At 37.4% G+C, this 16,769-nt stretch overlaps 1 protein-coding gene across 1 annotated transcript in view; it reads right to left on the reverse strand.

The window, feature by feature from the left end:
* Positions 1-16,769, reverse strand: part of NF1 (neurofibromin 1) — a 260,661-nt gene that overhangs the window by 128,047 nt on the left and 115,845 nt on the right. Inside the window, exons 22-30 of the mRNA XM_040641026.1 lie at positions 16,404-16,543; positions 16,021-16,143; positions 15,469-15,552; positions 14,669-14,785; positions 13,907-14,088; positions 13,577-13,788; positions 10,194-10,355; positions 9,951-10,054; positions 5,104-5,239 (exon numbers count right to left, since the gene is read on the reverse strand). Of these exons, the coding sequence (XP_040496960.1) occupies positions 5,104-5,239; positions 9,951-10,054; positions 10,194-10,355; positions 13,577-13,788; positions 13,907-14,088; positions 14,669-14,785; positions 15,469-15,552; positions 16,021-16,143; positions 16,404-16,543 (1,260 nt within the window). The remainder of the gene's footprint in view (positions 1-5,103; positions 5,240-9,950; positions 10,055-10,193; positions 10,356-13,576; positions 13,789-13,906; positions 14,089-14,668; positions 14,786-15,468; positions 15,553-16,020; positions 16,144-16,403; positions 16,544-16,769) is intronic.

Genomic DNA, 16,769 nt, shown 5'->3' on the forward strand with positions numbered 1-16,769 from the left:
AGTCAAGTCAAAGCCACCGCCACTTCAGAAATCCACTTGACCACCTTCCTCCAATTTCCTCTACCTCCAACCTTCACCTCTGATAACCACAAGTCTGGTCTCTTTTTCCATGAGGTTTCTTTTGTTTGTTTGTTTGTTTTTGTTTGTAAGATTCCACATATAAGTGAAATCATACAGTATTTGACTTATTTCGCTTAGCATAATACCTTCAAAGGCCATGTACATTGTCACAAATGGCAAGATTTCCTCATTTTGTATGGCTGATTAATATTCCAATGTGCAAATACCCACACAGTTCTTTTACTCCATGCGTCTGCTGATGGACACTTGGGTTGTTTCCATGTCTTGGCTATTCTAAGTAATGCTACTATGAACATGGGGTGCAGATATCTTTTTGGGTTAGTATTTTCATTTCAATATATCCCCAGAACTGAAATTGCTGATTGATATGGTAATTCTGTTTTTAATTTTTTGAGGATCTTCCACACTGTTTTCCATATTAGCTATACCAACTTACAGTGCACCAACAGTGCAGTAGGGTTCCCATTTGTCTCTCTCTGTGTCAGCATTTATGTCTAGTTTTTTTGATGATGGCCATTCTAACAGGTGTGAGGTGCTAGCTCACTGTGGTTTTAATCTGCATTTCCCTAATGACTAGTGATGTTGAGCATCTTTCCATGTACCTTTTGGCCTTTCATGTAACTTCTTTGGAAAAATGTCTATTCACAAGTGTCCACTGCCCATTTTTTAAACTTGGGGTAGGCTGGTATTGAAAACTGTTTAAGTTTTTAATATATTTTTAATATTAACTCCTTACTAGATACATGGTTTGCAAATATTCTTTTCCTACTCCACAGGCTGTCTTTTCACTTTGCTGATGGTGCGCTTGCTATGCAGCAGCTTTCCAGTCTAATGTAGTCCCACGTGTTTGAGTCTGTTGTGCTTTAAGGTGACACCTCCAAACACACATTACCAAGACCCACACCAAGAAGCTTTACTGCTATGTTTTCTTCTCCATAGTTTCATGCTTTCAAGTCTTACGTTTGAATCTTTAATCCATTTTGAGTTAATCTGTGTGAGGGTGTAAGATGGTTTCCGTTTCATTCATTTACATATGAATATTCAGTGATCCCAGCACCATTTATTGAAAAGACTGTCTTTTCTCCAATGAGCAGTCTTGGCTCACTTGTCAAATATTAGTTGACTATATATGCTTGGCTCTATTTCTGGGCTCTTGATTCTGTTCCACTCGTCCACCTGTCCGTTTTTATGTCGATACATACTGTTCTTTTTTTTTTTTTTTTTAGGATTTTATTTATTAATTTGACAGAGAGAGACAGCCAGCGAGAGAGGGAACACAAGCAGGGGGAGTGGGAGAGGAAGAAGCAGGCTCCGAGCGGAGGAGCCTGATGTGGGGCTCGATCCCGGAACGCCGAGATCACGCCCTGAGACGAAGGCAGACGCTTAACCTCTGTGCCACCCAGGCGCCCCGATACATACTGTTCTGATGATTATAGCTTTAAATCGGGAAGTGTGGTGCCTCTTTCATTCTTCTTTCTCAGGACTGTGTTGAATCTTTTGTGGTTCCATACAAATTTTAGGAGTATTTAGAAGTATTTCTACTTCTGTAAAAAATGCCATTGGAAACTTGATAGAGATTGCACTGAATCTATAGATGGTTTTGGTAGCATTCATATTTAAGTGATTAATTCTTCCAATCCATGAACACAGGATACCCTTCCCATTTATCTGTGTCTTCTTCAATTTTTTTCATCAATGTCATAGTCTCCAGCATAGAGATCTTTCACCTCCTTAAATTTATTCCTAAGCATTTTATTGTTTTGATGCTATGGTAAACAGGATTTTTTTCATAAATTTCATTGTTACTGTACAGAAATGCTCCTGGTTCTTGTATGTTAATTATGTATACTGCAACTTTACTGAGTTCATTGACTAGTTGTTTTTTGGTTGTCTTTGGGGTTTCCTATATATAAAATTGTCATCTGCAAGTAGAGACAAGTTTACTTTTTCCTTTCCAATTCTGATACTTTTTATTTTTCTTACTTGATTGCTCTAGGTAGCACTTGTAGTATTACATTGAATAGGAGCAATAAGAGTAGACACTCTTGTTTTGTTCCTGATCTTAGAGGAAATGCCTTCAGTCTTTCACTATTGAATACATTAGTTGTGTGGCTGTCATTTACGGCCTTTATTATGTTGACATATGTTCCTTCTATGCCTAACTTACTAAGAGTTTTTATCATGAATGGATGTTAAATTTTGTCAAATGCTTTTTCTGCATTTATTGAGATGACCTTATGATTTTTTTCTTTCATTGTATTAATGTGATGTATCACACTGATTGATTTTCATATGTTCAACCATCCTTGCACCCAAGGATAAATCCCACTTGACCACAGTGTATGAACATTTTAAAATGCTGCTGAATGCAGTTTGCTAGTAATTTATAGAGAATTTCTGCAGCGATACTCATCAGTGATATTGAGTGGACTGTAGTTTCTTTTCTAGCAGTGTCCTTTTCTGGTTTTGGTATCAGGGTAATGCTGGCTTCATAAAATGAGTTTAGAGTGCTCACTCCTCTTCAGCTTCTTGTAAGAGTTTGAGAAGGATCAATGTTCATTCTTCTGTAAATGTCTGATAAAATTCACCAGTGAAACCAGCTGGTCCTGGGCTTTTCTTTGTTGGGAGAATTTTGTAATAATTGGTCTATTCAGAGTTTCTACTTCTTCCTCAATCTTGGTAAGCTGTATGTTTCTAAGAATTTTTCCATTTCTCCTAGGTTGTCCAGTTCGTTGACATATAGCTGTTCACAGTAGCCTCTTATAATCCTCTCAATTTCTGTGGTATCAGTTGTGGTATCTCCTTTTTCATTTCTAATTTTGTTGATTTCGGTCCTTCCTCTCTTTTCCTTGGTTAGTCTAGCTAAAGGTTTGTCAACTTTATCTTTTCAAAGAACCAACTCTCAGTTTGGTTAATCTTTTCTACTGTTGTTCTGTAGTTATTTCTATTTCATTTATTTCTACTCTAATCTTTATTATTTCCTTTCTTCTGCTAACTTTGAGCTCAGTTTGTTCTTTTCCTAATTCCCTAAGGCAGAGAGTTAGGTTGCTTATTTGGGATTTTTCCTGTTTCTTAACAGAGGTGTTTACTGGTATGAACTTCCCTCTTAGACTGCTTCGTGCTGCATCCCACATGTTCTGGTATATTGTGTTCCCATTTTCATTTATCTCAAGAAACTTTTTTATTTCCCCTTTAATTTCTTTGATCCATTAATTGTTCAGTGTACTATTTAATTTCCATATGTTCCAGTTTTCCTCATGTAATTGATTTCTAGCTTCATGCCACTATGGTCAGAGAAGATACTTGGTATGATTTCAATCTTCTTGAATCTGCTAAGACTTGTTGTGTGGCCTAGAAAACGTTCCAGGTATGCTTGAGAAGAATGTATATTCTGCTGTTGTTAGAATGTTCGATATATGTCTGTTAGGTCCATTTGGTCTGTAAGCGTTGGTCAAATCTGCTGTTTTCTTATTGTCTGTCTGGATGATCTATCCATTGTTAAGAGTGGGATATTAAAGTCCCCAGTGAATACCACAATACTTACTACTCATTCTCCTTTTAGGTCTGTTAGTTTCTGCTTTATATACTTAGGTGCTCCAATGTTGGGCACATAAATACTTAAAACTATTACATCTTCTGGATGCGTTAACCCCTTTTTATCATCATACAATGACTGTCTTTGTCTCTTTTTACCATTTTTAGTTTAAAGTCTATTTGGTCTGAAGTAAGTATAGCTACCCCTGTTTTTTTTGTTGTTGTTTTTTGGGTTTTTTTTTGTTACCATTTGCTTGAAATGACTTTTTCCATCCCTTCACTCCCAGTCTATGCGTGTCTTTAGGGCTAAGATAAATCTCTTGTAGGCAGCATATTGTTGAATCTTGTTTTTTTTATCCATTCAGCCACCCTATGTCTTTCAATTGGGAAAACTTAATCCACTTACATTTAAAGTAACTATTGATAGGAAAGGACTTACTACTGCCATTTTGTTAACTGTTTTCTGGTTGAGATTTGTTTTGTTTTGTTTTGTTTTTTAAAGATACAGCAGAAACATCTTTATAAATAGCAATGAGGGAATAATTCACACAGAGCAGCCTGAAACAGCTTTTTAAAATGGTGATTTCACTGATCTTGCTAATGTCTCTAAGCAACTGAAGCCCTGTGCTAAAAAACAAATGGCTGGGGATGACTCTGCAAAGAAAAAGACACAAAGGCAAGGGTTTTGGTAAATGCATAAATTCTTTCCCCTGTACCCACCCCTGTCCCAAACTCCAGACCCGCTAATGTTTCTTCCAGAATTACAGTTTAAACAGGCTAATATGGATCTGCACTAATCTCCCCTGGAATGATTAAACCATCCCTAAACTACATATGCAATTCAAAAACACAGTGAAAGCCATAAAAAGAACACAGACTTAATTTCCTCAATATGTAGGGGATGACTGTGGACATGTGAACTCAGAAGTATTATTTGTAGTGCTAGTGCTAGAAAGTCTAAAATAAATTGATCTGAATGATGATGCAATATATTTTATAGTAGCATTCTATATAAAATAAACAGATTAGTTTGTCCTAGGAAAACCTAACAACAACACATTATATCTTTTAAGAAGACATCAAAATTATAGATCAAGCATTTCAACAGTATAAAAAGCAACGAGTAGACCTGCCTCACCTGTGAAAAACCCTGTGAGTAATTTAAGCAAAAGATAACCAAAAAAATTTCATAATATATCTCATTTCAACCATGTCTATTTATACCCAATAGATTCTGTGCATTTTAAACTTGCTCCCAATGCAAGGAAAATTTATTATTTTTAGTACCCCCTTAAAATACTTCAAACTGTCTCCTAAGCAATATTTAAGTTTTTTCAAAGCTAATTCCAACAATTCTTAATGTATTAGTCATCCACACTGACTCAGTATTTTCAACCACCCACTATCAGCAGCTAAATCCCTCTTCAGAAAGCATTCTTTTTACTTCAGCTTTGGATTAATAATAGTACTCTCTAACCTTAAGCATACCTGGTATAAACAGTGGCACACACTTCGAAGCTGAGGGGGGAATTCTGAGGAGGAACTGATGATGGCATGGAAGAACTTTTCAGTCATCTGAAGAAGGTTCCGTTGGTTTTCCTCAAGGCTCTCTGACTGCTCTAACCTGCAAAAAAAGGAGAGAGAGAGAGAGAAGGTAAAATCCATTTACAGTAAACAAATAAAAGTACTCTTTAAAAGAGACTTTCAGTCAAATGCAATGTTTGAACTTTGCTGGGATCTAGGTTTGAATTAAAAAAAAATGCAAAAAGGCAATACTGAGAACTGTAAGAATTCTTATCCCTTTATATTCTCACAAATTTAGTATTTACTCAGCTTAGTGCCATCTTCTCCATTCTGGGTATGTCTGCCTGCAGAAAAGATGTGTTCTGGTTTGCTCTCCACTTCTATGGTAAAAACCTTCTCTGTGAGGCAAGTCTGTAGTTATCCAGCTGGGCAAGGGATGGGGTAAATGAGTCTAATTCAAGGTGAAGTATAAACAAGCCTATTTGCCCACAGGATCAAAAGCCACATACTCTAAAAATTGTTATCAGAAATAAAGGTGAGGGACACCTGGGTGGCTCAGTTGGTTAAGCATCTGCCTTCAACTCAGGTCATGATCCCAGAGTCGTGGTATTGAGTCCCGAGTCAGAATCCCTGCTCAACGGAGAGCCTGCTTCTCTCTTCTCTCTCTCTCCCTCTGCCCCCACCACCCCTGCTCGTGTTCTCTCTATCTCAAATAAACAAATAAAATCTTGGAAGGAAGGAAGGTAGGTGACAGCTGATTCCTGAGTGCTTCCCTCCTACCCTTCCTCCTTCCACTCTTGGTGTTGAACTAGGGCAGGGAAGAGGAATAGTATTTATTAGGCATCTCCAACCCCAACAAACCCATGTGTAAAGCCACTTTAGAAACACACAACATGTGCGTATTTTATTGGAGTTAATGTATAGAGAACACATGAAAGAATGACAGGTGATAATGAATTACAGTTAGAAAATTGTACTTTAGCTTGTAGTCAACAGGGAACAATAGATGTTCTAAGAAAGAAAGTAACAAAAAAATTTAGGTTTCATAATAATTCCTACAGCAGGGGCGCCTGAGTGGCTCAGTCGTTAAGTGTCTGCCTTCGGCTCAGGGTGTGATCCCAGAGTTCTGGGATCGAGCCCCACATCAGGCTCCTCGGATGGGAGCCTGCTTCTTCCTCTCCCACTCCCCCTGCTTGTGTTCCCTCTCTCGCTGTCAAATAAATAAGTAAAATCTTAAAAAAAAAAATCCTACAGCAAATGACCTGAAAAATGAAAAAGACAATATTGGGGCAATAATGGGGGAAATTACAGCAAAAGTCAATGGGATCACCACATACAGCTGCACCAAAAAGAATAAAATACCTAGGAAAATACTTGACCAAAGTGGTGAAAGACCTCTACACTCCTAAAATTATAAGACACTGATGAAAGAAACTGAAGACAACACAAACTAGAGGAAAGATACACCATGCTCACAGATTGGAAGAATTAATAATATTAAAATGTGTATACTACCCAAAGCAATCTACAGATTCAATGCAATTCCTGTCAAAACACAAAGTGTTTTTTACCAAACTGGAATAAATAATTCTAAAATTTGTAGAGAGCACAAAAGACTTTAAAGAGACAAAGCAATCTTGAGAAAGAAGAAATAGCTAGAGGTATCACAATCCCAGATGTCAAGACATATTACAAAACTACAGTCATCAAAATAGTATGGTACTGGCACAATAACACTCACATAGATCAATGGAACAGAAAAAAGAGCCCAAAAATAAAACTATGCCTATACTCTCAATTAATCTATGACAAAGTAGGCAAGAATACACAATGAGGAAAAGACTGTCTTTTCAATAAATGGTATTGAGAAACTGGACAGCTATGTGCAAAAGAATGAAACTGGAGCACTTTCTTATAGCATATGCGAAAACAAACTCCAAATAGATTAAACACCTAAATATGCGACCTGAAACCATAAAGCTCCTAAAAGAAAACACAGGCAGTGATCTCCTGGACATCAGCCTTAACAACGAATTTATGGATATGTATCCTCAGGCAAGGGAAACAAAAGCAAAAATAAACTATCGGACTACACCAAAATAAAAAGCTTTTGCACAGCAAGGAAACCATCAATAAAATGAAATAGCAACCTATTGAATGGGAGAAGATACTTGCAAATGATATAACTGATAAGGGGTCAATATCCAAAATATATAAGGAACTCACACAACTCAACAACAAAATACCCAAATAATCTGATTAAAAAATGGACACAGGGAAAAAAAGGGGGGCGGGGAGTGCCTGGGTGGTTCAGTCAGTTAAGCGTCTGCCTTTGGCTCACGTATGATCCCGGGATCCTGGGACTGATCCCTGCATTGGGCTCCCTGCTCTGTGGGGAGTCTGCTTCTCCCTATTCCACTGTTCCTACCCCCCGCCTCACTTGTGCACTCTCTCTCTCTCTCTGCTCTCTGTTTCACATAAATAAATCTTTAAAAAACAAAAACAAAAAAATTAAAAATGGACAGAGAACCTGAAAAGACATTTTTCCAAAGAAGACATAGAGGTGGCCCACAGACACATGAAAAAATGTTCAACAGCACTCATCATCAGGAAAATGCAAATCAAAACCACAATGAGGTATCACCTCAAACCAGTCAGAATGGTTAAGATAAAAAAAAAAAAATAAGAAATAGCAAGTACTGATGAGGATGTGGAGAAGAGAGAACATTTGTGCACTGTTGATGGGAATTTAAATAGGTGGAATCATAGTGGAAAACAGTATAGTGGTTCCTCAAAAAACTAAAAATAGAAATACCATATGATCCAGTAATTCCATTACTTGGTATTTACCCAAAGAAAATGAAAACACTAATTGAAAAGATACATGCACCCCTATGTCTACTGCAGTACTGTTTACAACAGCCAACTCAACAGAGCAACTCAAGTGTCCATCGACAGATGAACAGATAAAGCAGATGTGTTACACACCCACACGTGTGCACAGGAATGTTACTCAGCCATTAAAAAAGAATGAAATCTTGCCATTTGCAACAACATGGATGGACCTAGAAGTTATGCTAAGTGAAATAAGTCAGAGAAAGGCAAATACTGTATGACTTCATTTATATGTGGAATCTAAAAAACAAAACGGGGGCGCCTGGACAGTGCAGTCGGTTAAGCGACTGACTCTTGGTTTCGTCTCAGGTTGTGATCTCAGGGTTGTGAGATCGAGCCACATGTCAGGCTTGTGCTCAGCACACAGAGTCTGCTTCAGATTCTCTCTCCCTCTCCCTCTGCCCCTCCTGTTCGTGTGCTTTCTCAAAGAAATCTTAAAAAACAAAACAAATGAACAAACAAAAAAACACACTTTTAAATACAGAAAACAAACTGGTGGTTGCCAGGGGAGAGGTGGTAAGGGGATGGGTGACAGAGGTGAAGGGGATTAAGTGGTACAAACTTCCACTTTTAAAATAAGTCATGGAGATGAAAATGAAAAGTACAGCACAGGGGATATTAGCTGATAATGTTGTAACAATGTTGCACGGTGACAGATGGTGACTGCACTTATCATGAAGACCACTGAGTAGTAATATACAGAATATCAAACCAAAAAACTGTATACCTGAAACTAATATAACACTGTGTGTCAATTATACTTCAATAATTTTTTAAAACCTGACTGAAAAAACAAAGTCAGTTAGATCAATATAGAATTGACTAAATATATAACGGTACAGCCAAACTATGAAACATTACAGAGCAAGTAAGAAGAATGAGATTAATCTTGCTATACTGACATAGAAAGATCTACGATATAGAGCTAAGTTAAAAAAATTACGTTGCAAAACCAGGTATTCATTGAAAGGATACAAACACCGTGATTCAAAGGGGCACATGTACACCAATGTTTATAGCAGCAAAGTCCACAACTGCCAAAATATGGAAAGAGCCCAGATGTCATCCACAGATGAATGGATAAAGATGTGGTGTATATACATACATATATGTGTGTGTGTGTATATATATATATATACACACACACACACACACATACATACAATGGAATATAACTCAGCCACCAAAAAGAATGAAATCTTGCCATTTGCAGCGACATGGATGGAACTAGAGTGTACTGTGCTAAGCAAAATAAGTCAGTCAGAGAAAGACAAATACCATATGATTTCACTCATGTGGAATTAAGAAACAAAACAGATGAACAGAGGGGAAGGGAAGGAAAAGTAAAATAAGATGAAAACAGAGAGGGAGGCAAACCGTAAGAGACTCTTAACTATAGGAAACAAACTGAGGGTTGCTGGAGGGGGGAGGGCAGAGGGGGGAGGCAGACTGGGTAACTGGGTGATGGGCCTTAAGGAAGGCACTTGATGTAATGAGCACTGGGTGTTGTATGCAACTGATGAATCATTAAATTCTACCTCTGAAACTAATAATACACTATATGTTAATTAAACTGAATTTAAATAAAAAATTAAATTAAGTTGCAAAACCAAGTATATAATGTTTCCATTTATATCAAGCACTCGCATTGTACTTATAGTTTCTACAACTAGATTTATGTATATGTATATGCAAATGCACTGAAAAAGGGCAAAGAACAGACTAAACTACTAACAGTGCTATGTCTCTAGAGGTGGTTGTCAAAGATACCTGTAAATTTTTTTTTAAATGTATTTGTGTATAATTCTTATAATTAAAGGTTAATTTTAAGAATCAAAGGGAGAAATTGTGAGGGCCTATTCTCATGCAGGGTAGTGGAAAAGTGGAGTCAGGCTGTAGATGAGAGGATGACAAACCTGGTAGGATCCACTTCAAAGCTAACATGCTGCCAATCAGAGGATGTGATCACAATTCGTAATAACGGATCCAGGAGTTTTTGTAGATAGGTAGCACCATATACCTAAAGAAATTTAAAAGTAGGAATTTATTATGCCTTCTCCAAATGCCTTGTATTAAAGACATTCCGTTCTGTATGTTCTGCACATAATCAGTTTGCCATACCTTGGCGCACACAAAAAAAAAGAAAAATGGATACAAACCTTGAAACAGAAGGTCATTATTTTACTGGCTAAGCTGTTTCCTCGGAAAAGAGTCTGCATGGAGTCTGCCAATTCTACTTCCTTAGAAAACATGTTCCAGAGCAGTTGGTAGAGTAAATGCCGAGAATCAAACAGAGTCACTAGAACTCGAGCTAGTTCATCCTAAGAACAAAATAAAATTGTTAGTGTGAATAATTCCATTTTTTCTTCAGTAGGAAACTGAAAGATAAATCCAAAGCTGTCAACCACCTACTAAAGCCAGTTCAATGGTGACTAATTAATTTTTCCCCTGGTATTTATCTGTGTACATTTGTCTATGATAGAGGACTATTTCTTCATGACTACAGCAGCCGTTAATTTTTTTTTTTTTAAGCAATTTGTTTGTTTATTTAAGCAATCTCTACACCCAGAGTGGGGCTCGAACTCACAATCCCAAGATCAAGAGTTGCATCCTCCCGACTGGGCCAGCCAGGTGCCCCAGCAGCAGTTAATTCTAAGGATTAACTGATGAAAAGTAAAAGAGGCCTAGGCTTTACCAGGAGAAGAAAAAAATGCAGGATTCAGTTCAAATTATGACAAAATCAAAGAGATTAGAAATAGAACACGATGGCAAGGAGTTCGGTTTGATATGCCGAGATCATTTTCTCAGGAAATCAGACTTTGGTGACCGCAAGACCTCCACTCTTGCTCCTCTAGTCAGGGAAATTCAGTGCACAGTGAACATGGGTTCAGCAGAGAAACAACAAAAATGGAAAGACTACAGGATTTGCCTTAAGTCAGGAAAGAGATTTGGGCTGTGCATTCAGAAACAAGAGATTAGCAAGATTTATATATAAAGCCAGGGTCGGCAGCTAATTCCCACCTACTTCCTAACTGGTAACCCTCATAATTCCCCATAGTATTTTTTGGTACACTCAAGATAAATGATGTGATAGTAAATCACTGTTTAACCACACATGCTGCAAAGAGATTTACAGACAATAGGGGCACCCTTCAAGCAGTGACAACAAAGTCCAGGATTATGGCCCATAGCTCTTCTAATTCTTACCTGATCAATTCTGATATCTGAGTCAAGGAAAAAATTTCACAATCCTAACCACAGAATCCAGAAGCGAAAGAAGACCCAAATATTCTGCTCTATGCCCTACAGTTACGTTACACCTATTTGACTAGATATAAAAATTCTTTTCTCCATTTTAAAATCAAGTGTAATTATGAGAGATAATTCAGTTACAAAATATGTTCCTAGAGTACTGTGCTAAGTTTTTGCCATTCTGATCCTTCCTCTGCAAAATTCTGAAAACGTTAAGCAACAGAATTTTAAATTTACAAGAGAATTAAATGTTTTTAAAAAGTTATCTTGTATTTTGTTCCCCTTTAGATACAGCTCTAATAGATCTGGCCTAATACAAAAGTCTTTCTCAAAAAAAAAAAAGTCACATAAAACTCATTAGAAATGATTTCTGAAAGAAAACAGAATGAATTAAAGCTTCTTGGATTTAACTGATTCTTTTTTATTAAGAGAATTACTGATAATTTTTAGTGCTAATTACAGGTAGGGTCCTAAAAAGGTAATTCAGAATATCCACTTTCAAAACATATGAATATTTCTGCAATGTTAGATTTCAAGAGAATTTCAATAAATTCCTTGTTCTAACTCCCTAGAGCTCCAAGTGGGATACTACCTTTGTTCATTAAACTATTATTTACTGTGTCCTTGTTATGTGCCAAGCTCTACTCTGAAACTACAGCACTGAACAAGACAGGGCTCACATTATGGTGGAATGATAAACAAGATAATTACACAAAGTCAATAAATGCTACAAAGAAAACCGTACAAGGTAATGTGATAGAATGACTATAATTGTGGTTCTTGCTGGATGGCCAAAAAGACCTCATTAAAATAGAGACACCTGCACTGAAACTTGAGTAACAAGAAGCTGGCCAAAGAAGAGATCAGGGAAGAAGCATTCCAGGTGGTGGGGGGGTAGCCGCAGTGGCAGCAAGGGTGCTTCCTAAGGTGGAAATAAGCCTACCGTGTTTGATGGCCAGCATGGTCTAAGTTTGGTGAACAAGAAGGAAAGTGGCACGAGGCAATGTCAGCAATGAGGCCGAGCCCAGGTTGGGTAGAGCCTTGTAGGCCACAGTACGGAGAAGTATGAGGAATAAGATCCTACAGCTTTTAAACGGAAACAAATCTACAGGGAGTGACAGATTACCTTATTACTTAAAATTTACTAAACTGAAATCATTTTTGGTACAATATAAACTGGATAGCTTTTTAACATGGAAAAGGAGGACTCTTCTTAAATTTTTAGCATATATTATTAAAAAATAGTATGGTTTTAAGACAATTTTTTTATTGAGAGGCCAAATAGGCATATTATATCTTCAGTGTTTAAAACAAGCAACATAATTTCAAATGCAAATATAGTGCTTACATTTTTTTAAAAATCGTACAGTGCATTATAGAAAAAAGAGTTGTGACCTGGACACACAAGCCTTTAATTCTAGCTCTAGCATTAATGACAACTAAATACAACATTTAACCCTAATCATTTCACTTAATACATGAAAGCACCAGACCACGTCAGGTTTTTTTTTTTTTTTTAAGATTTTATTTATTTATTTGACAGAGAGAGGGAGAGTGCGTGTGCACACAAGCAGGTGAAGTGTCAGGCAGAGGGAGAAGCAGACTCCCCACTGAGCAAGGAGCCTGATGTGGGGCTCGGTCCCCGGACCCCAGGATCTTGACCTGAACCCATGTCAGGGGTTTTAATTTTCTTTTGATCAGGGTATATATATGTATATATACACATATTATACATATATACACATATTATACATATATACACATATTATCTATCTATCTATCTATCTATCTATCTATCTATCTATCTATCTATCATCTATTTTGGTGGGGCACCTGGGTGGCTCAGTCGGTTAAGCAAGCGTCTGCCTTCGACTCAGGTGACGACCTCAGGGTCCTGGGATTGAGACCCGCCGGGCTCCCTGCTCAGCAGGGAGTCTGCTTCTCCCTTTCCCTCTGCCCTTCCCCCAACCTGTGCACACACGCTCGATCTCTTAAAAACATAGAACATATTTTTTTTGATCAGTGTTTAAATGGCATTTTTCAGTGGAACAGGGAAGAAATCTGAGTTTTGCTGTAAGTATGAGGAATAAGATCCTTACATAGTTCAGGTAAGATCACTACTGAGGCTCCAGCTACTTTCCCACAGCTGAAAACCATTCGAATAATATCTGAAGTTTCTTTCGGCTCTAAAGTTTTAGCAATTCATGCAATAAACATCCCTGGAATGAATAAATTTGGAAGCATCTGCTATGTGCCAGGTCCTGGTTCCGCACTTTCTCAATGAACTCACCCACTGAGAACACGGGACCACATTGGCCAGCGCCATGGCTATCGGGAGCTCTCCCTGGTCTCCCATCATTGTGACCAACTCCACCAGCCTCTCAAACCGGTCGGCCAGCACCGTTTCTGCAAGTGTGTCAAATTCTGTGCCTTGCTGGAGGATTTTTGTCAGAACTTCCATAAATGTAGCTCTTGTCTGAAGATCTTTGTGATAACCTAAACCTGGTATGGACAGATAGATGCAAATTTAGTAACATGGCCTGTTAAAGTAATTTTGCTTGTCTTTCACGCCAGTTCTCTAGGTTTTCAATTTCTATATGAAGCTTTCATTTTATCTCACCTATGGAGTGCATGAGGCCACTGTCCACATTAGCATTGAGTAAGTTTGACATTGCAAGGACTGTACAGTGCCTCAGTGATGCCAGCCTCCGAGACATGCCACGTTTCCTGCCACCTGTTTGTGCATTTTCATCTTCAACTTCACTACAGTCATTCAAGAGGTTCATGAACAATGTGAAATACCTGAGAAATAAAAAGAGTGACTCTTACACAGTGAAGGCCACATCAACCAGAAGGCTAATCAGATATTCTGGAATCATGATATGTGCATCACGAGTGGTCTTGGGTATCTGTTTCTCTCTAGTCCTGGGGTAATCAGCCAGCGTGGCTCATTATGAAGTGTGCTGTGCTGAATATGATTTTATCCCGACAAAGCCAGTATGTATTTCATAACATAGGCATGAAACAGATGCAATCCTTCCTGGTCAATGCATCACTTTTACCATATAAAACAAGTGGTCCAAATAGTTTAGAGAATGCTATCTTAAGTGACTTAATGAGGTGATCTGGGCTCTATTGCCAATAATTCACCGCTTGGATTATCTTTAAAAACACAAAACCCAGTTGTTTTCTTAACCCAGTCCTGTCATGGGGAATATTGCTTCATGCATGGGTTATATTTTATAGGCAGCTGCTGATGGCCACAATACCAAAGTAATGAGGTCCATTTTCTAAATATAATCATCTGCCACTTTGGTTAGATGTTGTTTTGTTGTGTGTGGGCTTTGTTTTTTGCTTTGCCTTTTTGGGGACTGAAATTTACTTAAGAAATAACTGTGATTTGGCTTCCATCAATTCCACACCATCTCCTTCCTCCGGCTGCAGCGGAAGACCAGCCAGGAGTGAAACTACTGCTTCCATGCTCGCCTGGTCCAAGTCTCTGAAGAAAGAAAATTTAAGGACCATATAAATCTTTCAGGTTCTTCCACTTCACCTTCCCCTCAAATAAACACCTTGCTAAGTGAACTTTAGGAATTCAGGAACAATCTATCTCATTCAACTATTAGGACAACCTAAATAATTTGAGTTAACATGCATACTCAGAATGCAAAAATATTTCAAGTGAGGGAGAAGGTGCTAATAACTTTCATAAAACCAAGCCTCATGAAAGAAATCTATGTGAATGATTATGTAGTTTGATGTTTAATTATTTTCTGATATGTGGCAATAAGTATTTACCATTAGAGCAAATGCAGGGAATTACTTTTTAGAAAGACTCAACCTAATCAAGTTCCTTAAATATTACCTTTATCGAATTATAAAATAAATACAATCTAAGGCTTTATACATTTTATTTTCCAACTACAGACTATCCTTCCTAAATAGACAACACTAACTTTCCAAATAAAACTTTCTCACATTTGATTTTACTGAAAGTCTTTCAGTTAAAAATAGAAGATAAAAATTAATATATATAATTCAAATACAAAAGCCTGATATCCAAAAAACACATATTATAATAGCTATGATGAAGTAGTTATCAACACCCCAAGTAAACCTGCTAATACTTAATTAAAAGTCATCCTCTTTCTTGCATTTTCTTTTCTTTTTTTTTTTTTTTACCTTGTAAGACACTTTACGTCATCATCTGCTGCTTGGTTTGATGTTCCCATTACCCAGTCTGTCAGGTATTCTACCATCTTATTCCTATAGAATGGCAGGGAAAAGGAAAATAGCAACAATTTTTTTTTTAAGTCACACATACACTTCTAGTCATATAAATATTTTTTAATAGTGCAAATAATTTGCCAAATCACTCATGTGATATGACAGTTTCATAAAGAGAGATGGCTACTCCAACCCTAATGAGCAGAAGGGCACTAACAGGCAACGTGGGTACTGACCCTCCACCTGACACGGATTCCCTTAGCCAGGGTAGCAGTCTGGAAACAGAATCAAATTCTTAGCTCAAGTATAATTTAGAAAAAAGGAGCACTGCCATGGGTACAAAACTTTGGGAAACTTGAAAATACAGGACAAGAAAAATAAAAACATAAAATGCTGCTTTTTCCATCCCCACCTTTCCCATGATAATCAATCAAGTACCTACTATTTTTCTGTACTTCATTTCACATAGGATTTATAAGACCCCACTTTGCTCTTTTGAGGACTCACCTAAATTTCATCTCTTGACAAAATGAGAGGTCATCTCTCCTTGCCATCATTACCTCGACTAACTGACACAGTTTCGTTTTTATTTGAATTGCATGGACCATATTCCCAAGCACACGAACATATCTATTTAGAGACAGAAACATTCAGGGGGAAAAAATATCAGAAATAACAAAAGAGAAGATTTTTCTAAATCTTTAATCTCTAAGAAAAATGATTAAATGTAACTACAAAAACTGTAGTATTTTTATTTATAGGAGTACATATATTACTTCTGGTTACCTTATTGTCACATCCCAATTTGGGTGCAATAAAGAATGGCAAATTATTTCCCTAATAACTGTCAATACTGATGTGTTTCTGCTCCATGTCAGTAGAATCCTTACCTGACTAGATTTAACATCATTGTTTCAATGCTAGCTTGCCCCAGATGTTCTGAGCTGCCTTCAGTATGATTATCTAGTAAATTCTTCATTATAGCTATAGTTTGCTCCACAAATTGCGTATTGGTGTCAGTCAATAAAACCTATATAAAGAACAAAATACATTTTGGCATCAAGGCACAGCAGACAGACCATACGGAGATGAAACTGCCTGACCTAAATGTCATACACATGCAGAAATGCGCCCACAGGCATATATCCAAATAGGCACACAGACATACCGAGACACTCATACCCACACCCAAGACATGCATAACTCCTGGCCCACTCACACACTACAGTTTCCAAAAACCAAAACTGATCCTTACA

The sequence above is a fragment of the Ursus maritimus genome, unplaced genomic scaffold, assembly GCF_017311325.1.
Source record: "Ursus maritimus isolate PB19 unplaced genomic scaffold, ASM1731132v1 scaffold_24, whole genome shotgun sequence".
NCBI lineage: Eukaryota > Metazoa > Chordata > Mammalia > Carnivora > Ursidae > Ursus > Ursus maritimus.